At 31.4% G+C, this 24279-nt stretch overlaps 9 protein-coding genes across 9 annotated transcripts; 6 read left to right on the top strand and 3 right to left on the bottom strand. All coding sequences in view use genetic code 12, as the record gives it.

Annotated features, from left to right (window-relative positions):
* Positions 1-1341: 1341 nt before the first annotated feature.
* GLN4 (glutamine--tRNA ligase) lies at positions 1342-3205 on the bottom strand. Its single transcript, XM_064907182.1, has one exon. The coding sequence runs from the start codon at positions 3175-3177 to the stop codon at positions 1456-1458; it is 1722 nt and encodes a 573-aa protein (XP_064760337.1). The 5' UTR covers positions 3178-3205; the 3' UTR covers positions 1342-1455.
* Positions 3206-4109: 904 nt separating this feature from the next.
* On the top strand, positions 4110-7212 carry DFJ63DRAFT_213566 (uncharacterized protein). Its single transcript, XM_064904070.1, has one exon. The coding sequence runs from the start codon at positions 4328-4330 to the stop codon at positions 6980-6982; it is 2655 nt and encodes an 884-aa protein (XP_064760338.1). The 5' UTR covers positions 4110-4327; the 3' UTR covers positions 6983-7212.
* On the bottom strand, positions 7065-8617 carry DFJ63DRAFT_320387 (uncharacterized protein). Its single transcript, XM_064907183.1, has one exon. The coding sequence runs from the start codon at positions 8600-8602 to the stop codon at positions 7100-7102; it is 1503 nt and encodes a 500-aa protein (XP_064760339.1). The 5' UTR covers positions 8603-8617; the 3' UTR covers positions 7065-7099.
* Positions 8618-9526: 909 nt separating this feature from the next.
* RPS28B (40S ribosomal protein eS28) lies at positions 9527-9800 on the top strand (the record flags this gene model as incomplete). Its single annotated transcript, XM_064908447.1, has 2 exons — positions 9527-9544; positions 9600-9800. The coding sequence occupies 2 exons, from the start codon at positions 9527-9529 to the stop codon at positions 9798-9800; spliced, it is 219 nt and encodes a 72-aa protein (XP_064760340.1).
* Positions 9801-10590: 790 nt separating this feature from the next.
* RTF1 (Rtf1p) lies at positions 10591-12345 on the top strand (the record flags this gene model as incomplete). Its single annotated transcript, XM_064906420.1, has 1 exon — positions 10591-12345. The coding sequence occupies one exon, from the start codon at positions 10591-10593 to the stop codon at positions 12343-12345; it is 1755 nt and encodes a 584-aa protein (XP_064760341.1).
* Positions 12346-13394: 1049 nt separating this feature from the next.
* On the top strand, positions 13395-14087 carry MET28 (Met28p; the record flags this gene model as incomplete). The annotated part of the gene is made up of 1 exon (XM_064906421.1): positions 13395-14087. One exon carries the CDS (start codon positions 13395-13397, stop codon positions 14085-14087), a length of 693 nt encoding a protein of 230 aa, XP_064760342.1.
* A 1371-nt stretch (positions 14088-15458) lies between these two features.
* RIM15 (protein kinase) lies at positions 15459-21619 on the top strand (the record flags this gene model as incomplete). Its single annotated transcript, XM_064906422.1, has 2 exons — positions 15459-20277; positions 20316-21619. The coding sequence occupies 2 exons, from the start codon at positions 15459-15461 to the stop codon at positions 21617-21619; spliced, it is 6123 nt and encodes a 2040-aa protein (XP_064760343.1).
* Positions 21620-21721: 102 nt separating this feature from the next.
* DFJ63DRAFT_343168 (uncharacterized protein) lies at positions 21722-22569 on the bottom strand. The gene is made up of 2 exons (XM_064908750.1): positions 22564-22569; positions 21722-22506 (listed from the first exon to the last, which is right to left on the bottom strand). Exon 2 carries the CDS (start codon positions 22076-22078, stop codon positions 21752-21754), a length of 327 nt encoding a protein of 108 aa, XP_064760344.1. The 5' UTR covers positions 22079-22506; positions 22564-22569; the 3' UTR covers positions 21722-21751.
* A 1201-nt stretch (positions 22570-23770) lies between these two features.
* Positions 23771-24115, top strand: DFJ63DRAFT_314773 (uncharacterized protein; the record flags this gene model as incomplete). Its single annotated transcript, XM_064906423.1, has 1 exon — positions 23771-24115. The coding sequence occupies one exon, from the start codon at positions 23771-23773 to the stop codon at positions 24113-24115; it is 345 nt and encodes a 114-aa protein (XP_064760345.1).
* Positions 24116-24279: the final 164 nt, after the last annotated feature.

Genomic DNA, 24279 nt, shown 5'->3' on the forward strand with positions numbered 1-24279 from the left:
GAATCTTAACTTAATCAGTTACACACTCTGATGGGTCATTATAACTTTCAACCACCATTGATTTTAATACACTCCTTGATCATTGTAATCGAGAGGTAGGTTTACCCGGGATTTTTGTGGTCGTCTGTACTTTCAATAAATTGACACAATCAAATCGTAACTTTAAATTGCTTTCGTAATTTTAATTCACACATTTACATACATGGTAATATCAAAACATAATTCAAACTTTGGGACCTTGGGAACTCTAGTTTACAATGTTTGAAATTAGTTTTAAATAATCAGATCATTTTGAGTGCATAATCTGACTTATTTCATATATATTAGTACAGAATTGTACCTTGGTCTACATTTACCCCTACATTTAATTTGATCTTTACATTATCTAATCATAATCGTTACCTTCAAATGAACTAATATCATCCAAACATTTAATACGCTCAACAGTATAATTATCACTAAATTATGAATATGTGACCACCAAAAATTTTAGCCGCTGACATAAAATCCTTCAAGTTAGATCAATCCCTTGATAATTAATACAAGCTGATCATCAGACTACATTACTAACTTCTACAATATTTTGAATTCAAGAAATAGAAATATAAATAAAGATATAAATTGATGCTTGTTGAAGATTTAATTGATGTCTAAATCGAAAATATTCCACCAGAATCGCAGATTAGCTATGCCAATCAACCAAAACTTCCTAAAAGTTAGTTTGCAGTATATTGTTCTAAATATAAACATATATGTTAGCTGAAAAAATCATACCCCCGAAAGTAAACATTAACTATCAATTTTGTAAATAAGTCAATTCCTTTAAAATAAATTAATCATTCGTTGCTCTTTTTATACTCCGAAAATATCAACAAAATCATTTGAAAGATTTAAGCGCTTAAAAGTTTGAAGTAATAGACAACTCTGAATGAATGCTCAAATCATTTGGAAAGAGATCATGATTACATTAATCAAAAGTCTACATTATATCAAATAGTAATATAAATGACTTATAATATAATATTTCATTTTTCTTATTCCATTTACAGTTTGGCCACAGGAGTAATATCGATTGATCATCACATATTTTGAACAATTTCAAAGTTAATTAGTATAATTGATCCTAAATATAAGCTTGAGTTATTTTAATATGCCATTCAATATCAGTAGTTTTCAAGATGAAATGATTTACTTGATAGAAGGTATATTTGACAATTTTAAATTTCTTGCCGCCATTTGCAACTTTTATACTGCAACGAAACAGACAATTGAGATTCCTTCAAGTTTGTCATCCACACGACCACTTCGTTATTTTTAGCAACCAAATACTACTACATGAACATTTCAATATAATATTTATTTATTATCATTATTGCTACTATGTATATATATATATATGTATATCAGATTATCTATCTTTTGCAATCAAAACAGACTTAAATGTAAATTATTAATTTATTTCTTAGCAGAATCTTCCTTTAAGGTGACAATTCTATTAAGAATTACTTCATCATCATTATCACCACTTTCTTTATCAACACAGAAATAACCAACTCTTAAAGCTTGGAATCTGATGGTATTCTTACCTCCATCTTCAGCAATATTGAATTGATTATTTGGTACTTCGATATTCAATGGACTTAAGGCTTTAATTTCATCAAATCCTCCCTTTTCAATCAAACCAGTAGTAATGACTTGTTCACTGACAGGGTTAATATCACTTAAGAACCCATCTGGGTTTTGATTTGGATTCTCACTCTTAAATAATTGATTATAAATTCTAATTTCTTTAATATTGATTTTGTTTTCATTACTAATCCATTGAATAAAAGTCTTTGGTTTAATCTTGGAATCACCATAATTATATTTAACATTGATGGATTCAATTTGTTTATCAGCATTATAATTAACTTTATTAACACTGATGGTGTATGGTAATTTGATTAATCCTACTGGTTGGTTTGGAGTTAATCTGAAATATTCAGCATCATCAATCACATTACTGAAATCATTACGTTCAATATATAAAGTTGAACTTATGGATACTTTTCTTGATTTGTTGAATTGATTACAGTTGTTTCTATAAGGAATTTCAACTGGAGTTTTACCTTCTTCTGGAATTTCATCAAAATTATCAATGATAATCTTAATTGGATCTAATAACATGAATAATCTTGGAGTCAGATGATCTAAGAAATTTCTAATAGCAGATTCTAATCTAACTACTTGAATATTACTTTCACTGATAGTAACACCTAAAGTATTTATGAATGATAAAATAGCTCCTGGTGGAACCCCTCTTCTCTTAATAGCAGCAAGAGTAAATAATCTTGGATCATCCCAACCACGAACATGATGATCATTAACTAATTTAGCAATCTTTCTCTTGGATAAAACAGTACCGGTGATATTCAATCTACCATACTCACGTTGAGCAGGTCTATAAACATGTAAGACATCACATAACCATTCATAACTTTCACGACTTAATCTAAATTCAGTAGTACATAAGGAATGACTAATATTTTCAAAGGAATCAACCAAACAGTGAGTGAAATCATAAGTTGGATATATTTTCCATGTTGATCCAGTACGGTGATGAGGTTTATTTAAAACTCTATAAGCCACTAAATCCCACATTTGAGGATTAGAATTAGTATAATCTTGTTTCATTCTTAAAGTAGCTGCCCCAATTTCATATTTACCATCTTTCATATCTCTGAATTTAGCAAGGTTTTCTTCAATAGATTGGTTTGAACGATGAACACATCCTTTTCTTTCACCTCCTAAAGTTCCATCTGGTTTTAATCCTCTTTGGATTTTAACTTCATCAGCAGTACAATGACAAACATAAGCTTTATCATTTTTAATCAATTGTTCAGCTAAATCATATAATTGTTGGAAATAATCAGATGAATAAGTGATTTGCCATGGTTTGAAACCTAACCAATGAACAATTTCTTTAATTGATTCGAAATAAATTTCTTCTTCAGCTTCTGGATTAGTATCATCAAATCTAAGATAACATTTCCCTTTATGATAAGCAGCATAACCGAAATTAACCATAATAGCTTTGGAATGTCCAATATGTAAGAATCCATTTGGTTCTGGTGGGAATCTGGTGAATACTTGACCTTTGGTGAATTCTAAATGAGGTTTGATTAATTCAGGATACATTTGAGGTTGTTCACCTGGTTTATGTAAATCTCCAAGGAAACCTTCCGAAAACATGGTTCTGACTGGTGCTTCAGTAGTAGTAGCTTTAGAATTGGTGGTATTGGTAGCAGCAGCTGGCTTTTTCTTTTCCTTTTTGACAACATCACGTTCATCTTTTGGACCTAATTTTTCCAAGAATAATTGATCAATGATTGGTTTGAATAATGATGGTGATGCCCATTTCAAATTTGGAATCTTTCTAATCTCTCCTAAAACCTTGGATAAGATAGAATATCTTTTATCAACTAATTCATCATTAATCGATTCAAGATATTTATTAATTTCAAATTTAACTTGTTCTTCAGTCACATCTTGACCAATACCACTAGCAACATTAAAATCTTCAACTTTAACATCATCTTCATGACTAGTTAAATATTTTAATCCCTCACTGATTTGTAAATTGGTCTTAATGGTTTGATCTAAGATTCCATCTACAATCAAACTCAAGTGTTTAACATCATTACCTTTCAATTCAACGGCTAATTGTTGTAATAATGCTAATTTCTTATCATCTAATGATTCACTCTTATCCCCAATACCACTCAAGATAGTATGTAATGATTGAGATACTTTCTTATTCTTAATGATTTCTTTGCTCTTCTTATCATTGATACCAAACTTTGAAAATGAAGCAATTAACTCATCTTCCGAAACAGAACTAACTTTTGACATGATGAATCGATTCTTCCAGTATGTCACTTACGTCTTATACCAATAATCTTTTGACTTTTAATATCAAAACGTAACTAAATACTATGTTCTCTATAAATATATTCAACCATTTCCATCTGTCATAGCAGTTTCTAAAATTTTTTTTATGACCAATATCGGAAGCTTGTCCTGCATATTAAAACCAAAAAAAAAGACAATTTTAACGCGACTAATAAAATTTAATTAAACCCAAAAAAGGGAAGACGATGTGACAGGATCAAACTGATAAAGACAGTGGAGGTCAACCAATTCATCATCAATCCGTTGATCAATCCATCAAACGATACAGATTGGAACCTGATATCAATAAGATCACTACTGGGTCTACTACTGCTACTTTGACCGCTTGTTGGGCGAAATAATTCATCATATCTTCATATCTTTACTGTTTTCAATTATGGCAGATGTTGCAAAAGCAAAGCAGGTGCTTGATATGCTCATACAGAACTTCAATGATCCTATGTCTGATCTGAATTTCTACTTGCAGTATAGTATAATACATACCATTCTAATGTATGGTGATATTCCTTTATCTTTACGTAAGGGGGATGAAGAATTTTTACAACTTATTCATGACTATATGTATAAATTTATCCATGAAGCTGTTAGATCAGTTGAACAAGTTTATCAAAAGAATAAAATCTTATTATTGTTTTATTGTTCATCATATGTGAATTTTCTTTATCCTGATTTTGAAACTCTGTATTGGCCACAATTGATGAAATTAAATTTCAATGTCCCAGATTTTGAATTGATTGATGTGTTAATTAAACGAGCTTGTACAGTTAAAGTGAATATTAAATCGAGTTGGTTATGTTCAAAGATCCTTGTTAACTGTATAGATCCTAACACTGGCTATGTTAATCAAAAGATAGCCCGACTTTTTAAACAACTGATTACACCATCTCAAATAAAATCACTTTTAAATTTGAATGATGATTTTACCAATAACAATTATTTGATAGAATTAATCATGAAATTAGGTTTGAAAGAACAAAAGTATCTCGGATTTGCTGATGTGGATCTTCAAAATGAATTAATTGCAAAACCAGTACTTAAAGCGGGAGATTATAGAATTTGTAAATTTTTAAATTTAATAAATCCAAGTTTTAAAGGGGTATTTCAAATTAGATCATTAGTATGTTCAACAGTTCCAAAATTAAATTGTTCATTATCCAATTCTCAACTTTGTTTTTTACAAATCTTAAATTCTTCCATAGTTGTATTATGGGTTCAAGCAGATCCAAAATTTGAAATATTAACTCCATATTATTTCAATTTGAAATCTTTATCATCCATAAAAAAACTTGATAATGAAATCAAATTACAATTCAATAGAATAAAACCAACTAAGAATTCTTTAAAACAACCTTTGAATCCAAGTATTAGCCCTGATTACCAATTTGCACAAACTATTGATATATTTATTTATTTACATAATCCAAAGCTTGTTACTTCATTGGTTCATCATTTTGTTACCCTTATAAAATTCTTTGCTATTAAACAAGGTGAAGTAACAAAAAGAAAAATTTCACTTGCAGAATTACAAACTCAATCAAAGACAAGGCAAGCTTCACCATCAATTATCGTTGCTCCAAAGAAAGATATTGCTAAATTGAATAAACTGTTCCCACAAAAGGCAACTAAAACTGTAACACCACCATCAAGCCTGAAAGCAACGAATGGTACAACAACCTCGCCAGTAGTTAATCACGTGGTTCAACTGCCACCAAAAGAACCTATCAGCACATCAAACACTACCACCACTAGTACTACTACTGCTAGAGTTGAAAAGCTGTCAGAACAGACAAAAACCCAATCATCACCACAACCTCGGACTCCAAGTACTGAAACTAAAAAGAGGAAACTGAATTCCCCAACAGATGAGTCTACAAGTCGATTAAATAGAATTACCAAATTAAGACCCGCCACTCCTCATTCAAAAGCTACCCATAGTTTGACTTTGGAAGATACTATAAATAGTTCAACCACAAGAGTCATTCCATCACCAACCAAACCTCAAGATAGTACAAACGGAATTGTAAATGTTAAATCAAGTAATCCTACGGCATACGCTACTATGGCTGAACTTTTATCTGAACAACCACAACTGACTCAAAATAAAGATGATGTATCTGAGATTCAAGATTCGACATCAGTTCAACCTTCAACTGTTCTAGAGCCAACAATGACTGCTTCGTCGTTTAGACAATATGGCAAGAAAAGAGTAACCAGATCCAATGCAAGTGGTTGGGGTGTACCATCAGATGATAGTCAATCAAATGGTAATGATACCACTGTTGTTATTAATGGTTCAACTGTACCTAATTCCGAATCTAGTTTAAGCCAAGTTACAAGAGGTGCCACTATAACTGATTCTGTGAGTTTGATTAGTCCAGATGCGGGTGATTATGATGAAGTTATGTCTGATGCAGATGAAGGTTCAACTGTGGTGATTGAAACCAATAAACATAAAGATCAAACCGCATCGATCAATGGAAGGGATGATAGTGATAATGATGATGAAGTAGAAAATGGAACCATTCAAAGTGGTGATGATAGAACTAATAATAATGGACATACATCAACCATGACGGCTAATGGGAGTGGATCTGATTCTTCGGAATCGAATTCATCTCAACAGCGATTACTTACGAATGAGGCTAATGATGATGGAGAAAAAGAAGGAGAATCAAATCACCTTCAAATTGAATCTACTAGTAATGATAATATTTATAATTTACTTGAACATAATATGAGAGTATTAAGTCAATCATTAGTGGATAAATTACGAGAATTAGAAAAGAATATTGAATTTCGAAAGAATCATTATGAACAAGATATTGAAACTCAATTTGATATTATTGATTTTAAATCTCGACAATTTGAACAAGATATGCAAGTTCAAATTGATTTAATTCAATTAAAGAAGAAACAATTTGAATTAGATTTACAAGAACAATTTAAAGTTATTGAATTTGAACATCGTCAAAATTTAAAAAATCTTCAAGAATATTATAAATCTGAAGTTGAAAAGATCTTTAAAGCGTAATGTGGAGGTAAGTGTGGGTGTAAATAGGGCATGTCATATTATTTATTAAACAAAGTGTATTAATATACATTTTAGAAAATGTACGTCTATATATATATATAAATAAATTATTCTTACTTACTTTTTCAACTTTAAGAATGAAAAGATCTCCTTTGCGAAATCAGGAGGATTATCAAGATATAAATGATGACCTGAATTACTCAAGATTCTAAATCTGGCTAATTCATCATTATAATTCTTCTTCTTCGCCAATTGATTAATTTCCTTTGTCATTTCTTCTCCTGCTTCTTCATTCATCCAATCTTTATCCCCATACAACCATAAGGTAGGTAATTTCCAATCGACAAATTTCTCAGGACATCTATCCAATAAAGGTAATTTTGCCAATGCTCCAAATGCCAATACTCTCGTTATAGCATATTCTCCTGACCCTTTAGCATTAAACACTCTATATATATAATCATGCATGTTTTGAAAATGTTGAGGATTGGAATAATATACATGAGAGAATCGATGAGTTGTCCAACCACTGATTAATTTTGATTTCATTGGACCCACATTCCTGACGATTGAGAAGGGGGAGAAATTATTATCCCACATTTTACGAATGATTTTAGCTCTTCTGGTTTTAGGGGTGGTATCTTCTTCATCTTCAATTTCATCTTCACTAGTGGCGCTTGATTCATTATTATTCATAGGAGTGGCTTCTTCATTGATTGATTTGGCAGTAGAGGTGGTGGTTGATGCTGATGAGACGATTTCTTCTTGATTGGCCAATACTTCTTGTTCGATATCTCGGGAGGATGATTGTTCATTTTGACGTAATTGGGATGACTTGGTAATATAAGATTCTTGAATGTTTTTTAATAATGAGAATTTATTTCGTTCTAAACCCACTGGACTTATTAAGACTAATTTATCAATGAGATTTAAATTATTAGTTAATTTGGTTTGATATTTTAATGCATAACAACAACTTAAATAACCACCAAAGGAATGACCCATTAATACAAATCGATTTATATTTCTCTTTTGTCTCCATATTTCAATAGCATCAATAAACCAATCTTCAGTTTTTTTAACATCTTCAGCCGTTTCAGATTTAAAATTAGGAAAATTTGGTCGAGCCGAGAATCCAAATCCTAATAAATCAATAGCATGAATTTTTATTCCTGGTATTTTGGATAATGAATCGAAATTATCAATGAATAAACCTAATGAGGCAGCATATCCATGAATAAGAACCACATCACGAGGACTATGATTTTTAGTGGTGGTTATTACTCCATTATTATTTATGATTTGAGATTCTTGTTCAAAATCAGGATGGATGGGAGTTTCGATATTTTCAATATATAATTCATGAATATAATTTCCATTTCCAATATCAGTATTGATAACTTTAGCGATTCTTTTCCCATCTGATTCAGGATAAAATGGTAAGACAGATAATAAATTTGATTCAACTTGAAGATCAGTATAATTTCCATAGAATGATTGTTTTACCCAATCTCTGAATGAATCAGACCAAGAATAGATGGGTCTTTTTCTACCATCGTTGAATTCACTTCTTTTACTGCTCATCCTTTCGGTAGGAGCTTGAGACGTACTTGAACTCATAGCTGGTGTGATGGGTTATATGATGTGATGATATGATATGATATGATATGATATGATATGTTGCTATAAAAAGAAACAACCAAGAATGATGAAGGCGAATGAACAGAACAAACTAGATCAAAACACAACTGCGAACTAGACTAACTTATATCAAATAACTTATGAAAATCAACTGTAATCAAATAGTGGCAAAGCAAGCAAATTAAACGTTGTTTTGAAGTGATGATACGTTTGATGATTTTGCGATATGATTTGGATTTTATATTCGGCGATAACTTCAAGTTTCACCCGACTTTATAACGGAACAACGGAAACCTGTAAACTGGAATGGTGGTAACCTGTAAATTTATAATTGTAGTATGACCATAAATATTTTTTAATCAGAAGACTGTAAATAATGTGTAACCTGTAAATGAGGCGTTTTCATTTCTTTTTTTTCTAAATGACGGGAAAAGGAAGAAGAAGTTTTACAGGTAAAGGATCCGAAGTCTACAGTTAATTTCATGTTAGAAGGGAAGTAGGAATTCAAAATATAGGAGAATTACCCTCTATCAAAAATAATTATCCGCTTAGTAAGGTTTGAAGTCAGCATATGACTTTAAATACGTTAACTTACGTTATTTTGCAACTATTTAATTGATATATTGTTACTATTTTATTCTCTGCATATAAATTAATCTCTGTTATATCTGAGGCATGGATGTGTTTATGAAACGTCGTGTCAATTGGAGAATAAAATTATACTTTCCTGTATATAAACCATCTCCCAAAAATTGAGTATTACACTACCAGTCTCTCATAGTTAACTTTTTTTTCTCTCTCTCTCTCTCTCTGTATAATCAAAATTTAAACCCATATTTATATTTACTTTTACTTTCTCTTTTGATACTTCTTTCAACTTATCAATAACTATATATATACAAAATGGTATGTACCGTATTTGTTACTAGTTGAATATCATCATGTCATAACACGTATACTAACTCAACCTCTCTAGGATACCAAAACTCCAGTCACTTTAGCCCAAGTTATTAAAGTCTTAGGTAGAACCGGTTCAAGAGGTGGTGTTACTCAAGTTAGAGTTCAATTTATTGAAGATTCTACTAGAACCATCGTTAGAAATGTCAAAGGTCCAGTCAGAGAAGGTGATATCTTATGTTTGATGGAATCTGAAAGAGAAGCTAGAAGATTACGTTAAGTTATCCCTCCTAATCATATCCTATTTAATCTATCTCATCTTTTCATTCATTCATTCATTATGGGCTTTTAGTTTAAATTTAATCATTCATTAATTTCGATCAATCAATATTCCTACATTCACTATTTGTTATAATTCATCTTACATAAACATCGAATTATCTTCATTTATCGATAACCGTTATTCTACGATTCATCTAAAGTTATATCATTGATTATTATTTTTCAAACAAGTTCATAAAATGTATTTTTAATCAACCAACCACATCTACACTACACACGATCCCCTCAAAGTTCTTCATATTAATTATAATATAATAAAAACATTAAAATATATCATTTATAATGGACATGTAGTAGAACCTTTAATGAAAAGTCCTATATTAAAAAGGTGAAAGAAAAATTTCTCTGTAATGAAAAATTTAATCTATGTGCGCATGCGTAAATCACGTGAATCGTGTAAAGCCCTAACCCTGACCTAATTCGGCCATTTTGTGTCATCAAATTTATAACACACATCCATGCCGCGAGGTCAATTTATTAATATAACGACATTTTCTCTGTCAGAGTAAATGTCTCCATGATATTGATTTGTACGACATATCTATGCGTGGTTTGAAAATAGTTGACCAAAACCGAAATATCAAACCCGTACCAATATGCCAAAGTATTGAACTATACACTTTATAAAGGACCCATCTTAAGAATCAATCAATCTATCGAAAGAGGATTTGTATTATATTTATATCACATCAACCTTTCACATATATATTTAAGTACACATACACAGGATGTCTGATTTAGAAGATGATTTATTGGCATTAGCTGGAGGAGATGATGATTCCGATAGAGAAGAAATCACCACCACTAAGAATGATAAAGGTGGTGAAGAATCTGATGATTCTGATTATCATAATGATATTATAAAGTCATCCAAGAAGAGTTCCCATCGATTCGATGATGATGATGGCAGTGATGATGATGAAGATGAGATATCTTCCAAACGTCGTAAGATTGAGGAGGATGAGGATGATGAACTGGATGAATATGAATTACCTGATTTTGGAGATGCTAGTGCTGATCCAGATTTAATCAACCCATATCCTTTAGAAGGCAAATATAAAAATGAACAAGATAGGGAGGAATTAGAAGATATGGATGAAATTAAACGTGAAGAGATTCTTTTTGAAAGAACTCAACAGATGGAAAGATATAATGAAAAATTATATTTACAACAAAGAATGAAACAACAACAACAATTGACTAAACCAAGTTCATTGCCTGCTAAACCTTCTCGTGCATCGAATCGTGATAAGACTTCAACGGTTAAGACTTCTAAATTGGATAAATTGAATGAATTAAAGAAACAAAGACAACAGAAATCGAAACGAAGACATGATGATTATGATGAGGAGGATGATGAAGATGAAGAAGATGATGAGGATGAAGAAGTAGAGGAAGAAGATGATGAAGAAGAATATGACGATGGTATTGTCACTTGGGGAAGTAAATCTAAATTATCCAGTGGTGGTGTATCATCAACTAGTTCAAGAAGAAGATCAACTGAATTAGCTAAAGTTGATGATATTAATCGGGTTAGATTTGGAAGATCTAAATTAGCTCAATATTGTTTTTATAATGAATTTAATGATATAATAGTGGATACATTTGGGAAAATCAATTTAGGATTTGATAAACGAACTCGACAACCGATTTATAGAATGATTAAAATCATTGATGTTGAACATAAACCAGCTAAGATTTATAAATTACCAGGAGGGGTTAAATGTGATTTATTTTTAAAAGTGAGTCAAAATTCAAAACAAATTAAATTATTCCCCATTAATATCTTTTCTGATAGTCCGATTAGTAGAGATGAATTTGATAGATATGTTGATGAATTAGAAAAGAATAATGAACGAATGGATTATTTGGATGATATTAAAGATAAGTATCAAAGTTTAAAACAATTTGTTAATAAATCAGTTACTGATAAAGAAGTTAATGAAATCATTAATAAGAAACAACAATTACAAAATCGTAATATTAAAGATATGAATATTTATGATTTAGTTAAGAAGAAGGCTCAATTATTAGATGATGTTAAGATTGCTGAACAACAACAACAATCATCTCAATCAGTGTTGGAAGAAATTCATCAATTAGATTTAATGATTGCTCAAAAGAGAGCCATTACAAATGAAAGTTCAATGTTAAAGATTAATGAAAGAAATCGTAAATTGAATCAAACTAATATTAGAAAAGCTGAAATTAGAAATCAAATTCAAGCTGCTTTACCATCATCAAGTATTGATGGAGATGGAGATCCATTTTCAAGATTTAAAACAGTGACAAGAATCTTTTATCAAGATTTAATTAATCAAGAGAATGAAAAGGCATTACAAGATATTAAATTGAATTATGAGAATTTAGTTAATGAGAAGAATAAACAAGAAGAAGAGATTAGTAAGAGTACTTATCGTGAGTTAGGAGAGATGGATAATTTAATTAGTAGTATTGATATTGATATTGAATTGAAGTTATAGTGTTTTTGTTGCCGATAAGTGCTTGGACATGGATTAGATAGAGATATTATGAGATATTTAATTGAATTGAATTGAATTGAATAAATAAGCAATTGATTTGTAAACATATATTTGTAATCGATAAAAGTGATTAGTAGGATAGATATTATATACCATTGGTTATATACAGGATAGTTCTCTTTTTCTTTTTCCTCGGATCAAACAAAAAAAAAAGAAAGAGTCAGACACGTGCATTGAGTCATGTTACTCTTTTTTTTTATTTTATTGCTGTTGCATCGGATTCAATCCCCGTTGTCACTTTGTACTCTACAGCGCTAACTAATTAAAATTTAAACATTAGCTCACAAAACTATAATTAATTAAACCAATCTAACCCAACCAACCAATACAGCGGAAGCGGAAGTTAAAAATAGTGTTAATTAATTTATTAAGATTAATATTAATTAGGATTAATTAAGATTTAAGATTATCATATGAATTGATCATATGATATCATGATTTACCAGTGAAGTCAAGAGAAGAGAAGGAAGTGAATGGAAGGAAGGAAGGAAATCTATCTCGTAATGAAACTATATAGGTTGATTTATAATATAGTATCGAACTTAACGGTGTTTGGATCGTTATTTAATTAGTAATACTGACCAGAGCGGAACAGGATACTATTTCCTAATTAGGAAGGTGAAATGTGAGTCTTTTCACTCAGAGTCATTTTAAAATTTTTTTGTGTTAGTGAGCAGAAGGAGGAGGAGGAGGAGGAGGAGGAGGATGAAAATTTTATCAACTAGAAACAAAAATAATAAATATGAAAACGTTTGCTAATTTTTATTTATCACTTCTTCTTTCTTCATTAATTATCAACAACATCAAGTAAGAACTAACTACTACTAATAGTCATACTAGTTACTAGTTCATACCACTATACTCCCAATTCATGATCTATATATTTTATTAACTTACCACTCGTTATACTAATAAGTAAATCATTCCTTACATACCATAACACAACACAACATATCACAACACATCACATCACATCATATCATATCAATATGAACTTTCAGCCTAATGACTACTTACAAGGGTTAAACCTTGATTTCGATTCATCAATCCCTTCTAATGATGTATCTCCAAATTTCAATTCTACTGATCTTGATATCTTTTCTCAATCTGATTTCTTTGCTTTAGATGTATTTTCAAAAGATAATATCGTTCCAAATAAACAACATCATGGTCATGTTCAATCTCACCCAGTACAACCTCAACCAGTACAAGTTGCTCCTGTTGTTACTATTCCAGAACCAAGAATAGCGATCAAACAAGAACCTCAAGAATCTTCTTTAAATTCCACTGATGGATTAGATTTCTTAGATTTTAATCCTCATCAATCTCCTTTAAAACAAGAAACTCCATCTACTAATCAAACTGATACTGTCATTGAAGAATCTCATCATTTTGTTGCTGAATTAGCTGCTAATGAAGATAAAAGAAAACGAAATACTGCTGCTAGTGCCAGATTTAGAATTAAAAAAAAATTAAAAGAACAAGAAATGGAACAAAAATCAAAAGAATTACAAGATAAAGTTTTAGGATTAGAAAAGAGATTAAAAACTTTAGAAATGGAAAATAAATGTCTTAAGAATTTAATCTTGCAACAAAATGAACAAAAAAATAGTGATTTATTAGAAAATATCAAAAAGAGAAGTATTTTATATTCTCAACCGGTATTTCAATTCACTAATTGAGTAGTTTCCTAATCATCCTACTTTATCAATCAATCAATCATCATCATCCTTCAATTCTTCTTACTTTACATATAAAATCCAACTTTTATATTATTCATCTCCCCCAGGATTCGATTAAAATCCAACTTTTAACGACCTAATGAAATAACCTCTCCTAATGACACTTAATGAATTAAAAACAAACAAAGACAAACAATCAATCAATCAACCAATATCTATACAGTCAATTATACTTTCACTTCTCGCTACTACAACTTACTTTACTATTATTATTTTGTTTTGTTTTTATTTTGTTTATTCTATTTTATAAAGCTTTTCAAAAAGATCCAACTCTTTTTTGAACAAGATTAAGAAGATCCAACTCTATCTTAATCTTACCCATCATCATCATCTCCATCATCAACTTATTCCATATCCAATCCAGTTCCATTCTAATGATTTCCTTTTAGTTAAGTCAATCAATCCAATCTAGTTCAAAAAAAATATAAAATACTAAAAAATGAAAGAAAAAAAATATCTTCCTACCATATCCCAATCCAATCTTTTTAAAAGTATAAAAATAAATAATCGATGAAAAGAAAAGAAAAGAATGTAATAATATTACTTCACTTTACGTATATGTATATAATATTAATCGTACAAACCCTTTGACATTTAAATTTAGTTCTTCCCAGATTTTGTAAAATATACTTCCCATCTCTCAAAATTTCAATTGACTCTGACAAAACGATGAGAAAATCAAAAATTCCACATCGTCTATCAAATCTTCATTAGTTGATTGACGTACTTTATCTACATACCTAATCAATCATAGTTGTGATTGCGTTACTTTGAAAACTTAACTATATCTCCCCATACTTTCATACTCTATTCTCTACTTCCCCCTTTTTAGATGAATATGTGCAGCGGCATGGGTGTTCCTTTTAGAGTGCAGGTTTTAGGAATCCAAAATAAACTATTTTAGACCTTTTACGATTTTGTAGTATTGAAAAGGTGTATAATACAAATTGACAACAGCTACATTTGAATTATCATCCATCCATTTTTTATTTATTTCTCCATTACGTTATATTTCCAATTAGATCTGTATATTGTTAATCTGTGTGTGTCAGTCTGGTTTGATTCAGTTTATATTGTTTGTTAAGATACCAGCACGCCCTTTTTCCCTTGTTTGTTTGCCCCAGGTTGTTACGTTTAGATCATTTATTTATAATCAGAGGTCATAGGTCCGTGATTGATTCATCTTGATTGATTCATTTATTGATCAGATTATAGTCTTCTAAGGTCATTTAGACGAAGGTTGGATTCAATATATGAATTGAAAACCTTCACCTTCTTCCAAACTCGTGTATATATCCCCTCCTATTCATAATGTCAGATTCAAATAGTTCAACCCCTAATCCAACGGATAATACTGACCATCATGATAATCAGAATCGTAATTTCATATCGTCTACTCCATTGGTACGGCCCATTCATTTGGATGATGGGATAAGTCCGAATACTTCCACTGATATAACCAATGATATCGATGCCTTGCATCATCTCCATCCTCATCATAATCATAATCATAATCATAATCAAGATAATAATAAACATGATGATGAGATGAATTCATCATCAGGTAATAACACTACGATGTTTCATCAACCCATGTTTCAACTTTCTCTTCATAATTTACGAGAATTTGAACGTTCTGTATCACCTAAAGAACAAGGTAGTAATGGAAAGAATTCACCTCAATTACAACAACAAACAGGAGGACTGAGAAAGAGTTCTCCATCAAGTTCACGATCCCAATCCCGTACTCCCTCATCATCCCATATCCGATCCCGATCAAGAACTCATTCTCCTCAACTCCCTCATCATTTACAACATCATCATCAACATCTTGCTCGTAAAGATCAGATTGCGAAGAATTTAGATCTCGACTTGAATGATAAGTATCCAACATATTTAAATACCATTGCAGAACAAATCGATTTAAGATTAGCATCTTCAAATAATCCTACTATAGTGATGGAATTGGATTTACATGGTAATGTCACTTATTTATCGAAGAATTGGGAATTCATAATCGGAACTAATATAAAGAAGATTTTACATAATCCGATATCCAAGATCTTAATCGGGAATAATGAGGATGATTTATTAGTGTTTAATAATGCCATCGACAAGATGATTACTGATGATGTAAGTTACAAAGTGAAATTCTTAACTCCAACCAATACCACCCCGTTATCTAATCCATTATTGAATTCAGAAATGATCATGAATGAAAATGAAAAGAGTTTGATTGATGATACAACGGAGGATTCGAATCAAAGTTTGAATTTGAATTTAAAACATCATCATAGTCATGATCATAGTAAGGATAAACATCATCATGATGTCGTGTTGGATGAAGATGAACATGATATTTTAACGCCTAATAATTCATTGGAAGATTTATCAAAAGTGGATTTGCCCAGTATGGATTATATACCAAAGAATACTCAGACGGAGAAGAATAATCGTCGAAGATCATATGTGAGAGAACAAGAACAAGCTGCTGCTGATGAAGGACAGAAAGATGACAACAACGATGACAACAACGATGACAACGATGACGACTCTTCAAGTACGATATCGTCAAAATTATCAAATAATGGTGAGATTATAGAATTGGAAGCTCAAGGTATTTTAATTCATGATTCAAAGACTAATTTACCTACTCATTCCATGTGGACCATTAAACCATTTGTTCATATCGATCTTGATTTAACTATCCCTACGTTATTAATCAATCTCCTTGGATTTGGAGCTGAAATCTTCGAAGGATATTTATTTAATTTAAAAGAACTTGGAATCATTGATGAAGATTCAGTCCCTCAACCTAAGACTATTCTTTGTCGGATTTGTGAAAATCAAATCCCAGCATGGTTTCTTGAAAAACATAGTGATCTATGTCTTGTTGAACATAAAGTTGATGAAGAATTACAAAACTGCCATGATTTATTAAATGATCAACGGGATTTAATCATCAAGATTCAAGATTCTTTACTGCAACAGTTACATAATAACTCATCAGGCAATTTAAATTTAAATTCTCCATCTCCAACTAATGCTGCTCCGCCTTTATTAATTTCAAATTCATCAATTTCACTTGCATCATCCGTATCTATGGGGTCTAATAATGCTTCGATAGCATCAATTGCATCATCGTCATCTGAAGATAGTCAACAACTTCCTGTCCTCGATTATAAAGGTATTCCCTTGCCTATGGTTTTAAAAGACTATGACTTACCATCATCGGGATCAGGATCATCATCAGGGTCATTTTCATCCCCAAAATTAGCTAATCAAGTGTTACAAAAGAATTTCCAAGCTAAGAAGAATCCAAATCCAATCATCCAATCAAGGAAATTCCCGTTCGGTATCTTAACTCGATTAATTGAATTATGTGATGATGCTTTATTGATCAATCCTCCCATTCATGAATATAATCTTGAATTTGCATTTTCTCCAGGTACAGAAAAGGCTCTTTCAAAAATTATGGGATCTAATTTATTTCTGAATAATTTCTTAGAAACTAATGATCCTGCTATAAAGTTGATTATTGAAGATACCTCAAATTTAATTAATGAAAAAGTGGATACTTTATCAAGATTAATTTCTATTTTACAATATAGTGATAAGATCAAAAAGGAAGTTGATGATGGTGTATTGGAAACTGTACGGGAAACAGTGGCAAAGATAAAAGAACAAAGTACTCCAAGTAATTTATTGTTGAATGATACTAATCAAGACTTAAATCGAAAACCACTGTCGGATAGAATCTTACATTCCCCTCGACCTTCCAGAACTCGAAGTCCAAAGATATTCCAAAATGATGATAATTCATTTGATGGTTTGAAATCAGTCACACCTAAAGATATCCTTTTACAACAACAACGTCAACCTACTCCACCTCGATTACTTTCAAGTATGTCAATCACTAATACTAATTCATCAAATTCAATTCATGCTCCTGCTCCTATCTCAGCTTCTTCTATTGTCGCTTCTTCATCCGCTGCTTCAGGTGGAATCACAGGTGCTCCAAATGCTATACCTCATCGATTGAGTAGTACCTTACTGGGATCTATAAATTCTTCAAATTCTTCTTTATCAATTCATCATTCCACATCTCGTGACTTGATTGAATCTATGCAAAATTTAGATTTATCAAAACGATCTTCTGAAAGTGGAGGTAATAATACCACTCATAATTCATCATCATTCTCATCTCCAAGAAGACACTTATCTCCTGCTCCTTATGTTGATAAACCAAATCTTTCATCATTACAACGGAACCCATCTCGGGTTGAAACTCCAACTCCATCTCCTTCGATCGATGCTACCAATGATAATGATAATCTTCCTACTCCACCTCCACCAATTGCTTATGCCCCTGCTCAATCGGCATCTAATTCAACTCCAAATCATCATCATTATCAAGAACGTCGGACTAATTCAGGCGGTTCATTAAGTATACCGACTAGTACTAAGAATTCAATCACCAGTATTAATAAACCTCCGTTATCACCATTATTAGTATCAACTACACCTAGTACTAAAGTAAGTGGTGGTGGAATCAAAGATTATGAAATCATTAAACCTATTTCAAAAGGTGCGTTTGGGTCAGTTATATTGGCCAAACGGAAATTAACGGGTGATTACGTTGCTATTAAATGTCTTAAAAAGAGAGATATGATTGCTAAGAATCAAATATTAAATGTGAAATCTGAACGTGCTGTCATGATGAGACAAACTGATTCACCTTATGTTGCTCAATTATATAGTAGTTTCCAATCTAAGGATTATTTATTCTTGGTGATGGAATATTTACATGGTGGTGATGTAGCAGCTTTATTGAAAGGGTTGAAAACTTTAGGTGATTGGACTAAACGTTATATTGCGGAAATCATCGTTGGTGTGGATGATTTACATAAACGTGGTATAATTCATCGAGATTTAAAACCAGATAATATCTTGATTGATGGTAATGGTCATTTGAAATTAACTGATTTTGGATTATCAAGAATCGGAGTGGTAGGAAGACAAAATAGAGATCATCGGAAAAGTAGTACTTCCGAACAAGCTATTGAAATTTTTAGAAGAGGTATAAATCAATATAATCAATATAATCAAAGTCCATTGGCCAGTGTTTCAAGTATAAATAATCTTAATATGCCTGGTCAAAATGCAAATTCAAATGCTCTTTCGAATACAAACACTGCTAATTCAAGTATCGGAATAGGTATTGGGATGGATTCACCATTATTTGAATTCCATCATAAACGAACAAGCTCAGTCACTCCTTTTTCATTATCTCCTAGTATTGAACATACTAAATTGAATAATCCATCACTCAGTGTTACATCGCCCACTCTTTCATATTTAGAGTCGTTTTCAAATCAATATCAACAGCAGCAGCAACAACATCAACAACAACAACAACAACAACAACAACAACAACAGCAACAGCAACAACAGCAACAACAACAGCAACAACAGCAACATCAGCTCCAACATCTGCAACTGCTGCTGCTGCTGCCCATGCCACCTCCATCAACTCATGCTCTGAGAGCTAGTTCATATTTCAAGCCAGGCAGATCTGGTTCAGGCTCAAATTCAAGTGGATTAGAATCACCATTATTAAAGCCTATCTTACCTAGAACCTCATCAGAATCTTCATTTGCTATATTTGAAGATGATATCCAAATAAGTCCATATCAAAATGCTTTAATAAATAATAGCAATCTTAATACTCCTATCATGCCTCCAACAACTGCATCATCTACAACTCCATCAACATCAACTGTGCCTGTTACCAACTATGCATTATTCGATCCTAAGAATGAAAATAATACTGCTATGATCAAATTCGTGGGTACTCCAGACTATTTGGCTCCTGAAACTATTGAAGGTGTGGGTCAAAGTGAAGCTAGTGATTGGTGGTCTTTAGGTTGTATTTTATTTGAATTTTGTTACGGCTATCCTCCTTTCCATGATGAGACTCCTGATAAAGTTTTTCAAAATATTTTGAATTGTGTTATTGATTGGCCTGATTTACCTCCTGATGAAGATGATCAATTTTGTCCTCCTGATGCTAAAGATTTAATTCGAAAATTATTGACCTTGGATCCTGAAGAAAGGTTAGGTTGGGGAGGTGCTGAGATGAAATCAAAAGACATCCATATTTCAAAGGTATTAATTGGGATACGTTGTTTGAAGAAGAGGCGTCATTCATACCAAGTTTGGAAGATCCAGAATCAACAGATCTCTTCGATCCTAGAGGAGTTGATATTTCTCATTTCCGTTTAGAAGGTGAAGATGATGATGATAATGATGACAGTGATGATGATGGGAAAGATATTGATATGTCAAGAAGAGGAACTAGTGGAAGTGGTGGTGATAACAATGATTCTCATTCATCCAATTCATTATTATTACCCCCAGGTTCAAGTCCTAATCTAAGTGGTGGTAATAAACGAGAAAGAAGAGGAAGTAGATTAGCTGATCCTTCAGAATTCGGCTCTTTCCATTTTAGAAATTTGACGGTTTTGGAGAAACAGAATAAAGATGTTATTAATAGATTGAAAAGTGAACATTTAGAACATCGGAATAGTTTCTCATCTTCATCGTCAGAATCCACACCTGCAGCTTCTAGATCTAGGGGTTATTCGTTTACTGGCGGTAGTCCGTTTAAGAGACCAGTATCACCTATTGGAATTAGATCTACATCACCTACTAAATATAATTCTGACACAATCAGTTCATCTTCTCCACAATCATTTAAAAATGAAAGATTAGATTCTGCTGTTAGTATCTATTCTAGCGGAGATGAAGATCATCATCTTCAACAATTTCAACAACATCAACAACAGCAACAGCAACAAGAACCTCCATCTCAATCTCAATCTCAATCTCAATCTCAACCACAACTGCATACTTTACAGCACCGTCCATCGTTAAGTGTCTTACAAAAATTCAGAGATTTTTCATCATCAAGTTCAGATAATGAGGAATCTAAAACTTCGGCTCTACTTCGGGTACAACGCAGAAGGGAAAGTTCAAGAAGTTTTCTACCAGATGGTGTCACTAACTATTCATCAACCTCGCTTCAAAAGGAACTTTATGTTCTTTACTGTGAACCAATACCTATAGTCCGTCATAGTGTATGCAAACATTTGGAAAAATCAGGATGCATCGTTCTTTCTATCCTGGATGGTGAAGAGTTAATCAGGAGAGCTACTAGTAAGGTCAAATTTGATTTAATATTTACTGCTTTAAAGTTACCAAAGGTGGATGGTATTGATGCTGTCAAACTTATTAAATATACAACCACATCAAATAGTATCACTCCAATAGTGGCACTTACTGGATTTGCAAGTGAAGCTACTGAATCTATGGTGTTTGATTATATCATTGAGAAACCCATTAATTATAATGATGTCGAAAGATGTCTTTTATATTTTAATGATCAGGCTATCTCTGATACTGAGGATTAGAGTTAGTTAATTTAAAGTTTATAGATATTTAATATATGCTTTGTAATTATTTATTTGAATTTTATATACTTCAAATACTATAATATATATTAGAATTAAATTATCATTAATAAGTTAATTACTGTAATATTTCTAAGATGGGATTAAACCTTTTACAAATTCATAAAGCTCACTAACATGTTTTTTAAAGAAGCCGAATGTTACCAATATTACCAGCATCCCCAAAACAAAAGGGTTTAAAACTATTTGACAAGCGAAGACCCTCATCATATGCCACTTAAAGAAGTAATCTAAGACTGATAAAATGCCAGCTATTGTATATAAAACAATGGAAATTCCAAGAGCTATTAATTTACCTTCGGATAATTTATTTTTTGAATTTTCTATCATTCCGTAAAACCAAACCCCTATCATAGATATAATGACAAAATAAGTAGTTAAACATGCATGCCACGACATACCTCTATGGAAGTAGACGTGGTATCTATTGAGTATGTTTGGGTTTGGATTAGGTGGGTTTTGTCCATTGGGTGGGTCGTTTGGATTAGGTGGGTTTTGTCTATTGGGTGGGTCGTTTGTATTAATGGGTGGGTCAGGTTGGATTTCATCGTCACCAGTTAGTTCTTCTTCTTCGTCATCAGTTCTCCTCCTATATGGACTTCAGCTTCATAGTCAATGATATCATGATTATCATTTGGGTCATTATCTCTTTCATCTAAACTTTCATTACTATTGACCGCCGCTTTATAATTTTGATTACTGAAGTTAACTTTATTTAAATCAGGTTCAGCTCTTCTGGCGATATCCAGTTCAAGTGATTCTACATCGATGTAGACTTTTCCTGCTCTTTTTGGAGAATCTTGACGTGTATAGAATCCTCTGGCAGTCTCGTTTGATAAATGCTTCTGGATATTGCATCTCCAAATACGTTAATGGATTTGAACGTTCATCACGCTGCAGATATTCTCCAACACAATATTCAGAACTGATAGATGATGTGAGTGGTGTCTTTTTGATTGCATTAAGTGGAACTGAACTGGATGATTGAGTTGTGAATGGATAATTTTTGTTAATAACCTTATTAAATAGGATTTTCTGATAGTGGATGGAATAATACCGTATGGGTTTGTTTAAATCTAATTGAAGAATCTAAAATCACCTTACGTGTAACTGGTTGCTTGTTAGAATTTATTTCGCTATGATATAACACTTTTTTTAGATGATATAAAGATGGATTAAACTTTTGAAGAAGGAAACATACCCCTGAAAGTTTATCCTTAAACGCCTTTTTTTTGCTGCCAATTCACATGAAACTAGAAAAAGAAAATATTTAACAGTTTCATACAAATTATCAACAATCGATTTACAAATTAATGATATTAATGATATATATTTATATAGATATTATATAAATATATAACTATTAATTGATTTTCGTCCCTCCATGAACAATATTATTGAATAATATTCTGCATGATCGTTTAAGCTTAAAGTATTTTTAACTTTGATTCATTGAATCAGCTCATTGATGCTATGAATGAATGGATTAGCCAAAGATGAAAACAATTGATAGATCAATTAATTAATTCGTCTACTGATTGATTGATTGATTGAATAGATAGATAGATAGATAAACAAAGATAATTAATAAAAATTAAGGTTAGTAAAACGTCCTATTGATGCGTAGTAGCATACTTACTTATATGTAGTGTTTATCTTCCAATCAAGATATATTCCTTCAAACTAAGAATTTGAAGTTAAGAATATATATAGAATATATACACAAGTGTGTTTGGAAACAAAATGGTTTTTGTCAACCACACGGCAAATTGATTATATAATCAAAATTATTTTTTTGCAAATTGGCCTATGCAGTACAAAATATTGTCGGATAATATTCCCATTTCCCATCATATGACCTACATAACGTGACTTGTATGCAGTCCTCTAAATATGCTACTTTACATTATTTACTTTACTATATATATCTCTACTTTCCTATAGTACTATGACACTTAACTTCTCTAAGCGTAATACAAACATAATCCCTTATAGATAAAATAATTAAAATATTTTTAATTTCAATTAGTAACATTTATTCATCAACCATATAGTGGACAACCGAAAAATTTAGCTACTCAAGAGTGTGAAATGGCTTATTTACCCATTTCTAATTCATGCAGTTCTACAGACTCGAAGCAAATTAAGAATCCGCTCAAGTCATATTCAACAAACAAAACCAATTCAAAATATTCTGCAACTACTTCATCTTATTCAAGTGAATCAGATCTAACGGCAGAATTAAACCATCTTGATTCAACAATTGAAACTATTGAGAATCAATTTGAAGAATATCACAAGGCTGATTGTGAGAGTATAAGAAGGAGATACCATGCAACTTTCTGTGCTCGACAATATAAAAGCTATTATACGATAATTGGTGCTATACTTTTGGAAATATTCTTCTTTTTTTTATGTATCTTTAATCCAATATGATATTCAACCTCAAAACATTACCATTTCATCTTTATGCAGTGAATAATATAAGTTTAGTTCTTAGAGTTATGTAATTTTCTTTATAAGTTTAAATATTACATTACATTAATTCCTGTTTTGGATTTCAGCGTAATAAATCAATTCATTATGCTAATGCCTACTTT

Source organism: Scheffersomyces coipomensis, assembly GCF_036884675.1.
Source record: "Scheffersomyces coipomensis strain NRRL Y-17651 chromosome Unknown DFJ63scaffold_6, whole genome shotgun sequence".
Lineage (NCBI taxonomy): Eukaryota > Fungi > Ascomycota > Pichiomycetes > Serinales > Debaryomycetaceae > Scheffersomyces > Scheffersomyces coipomensis.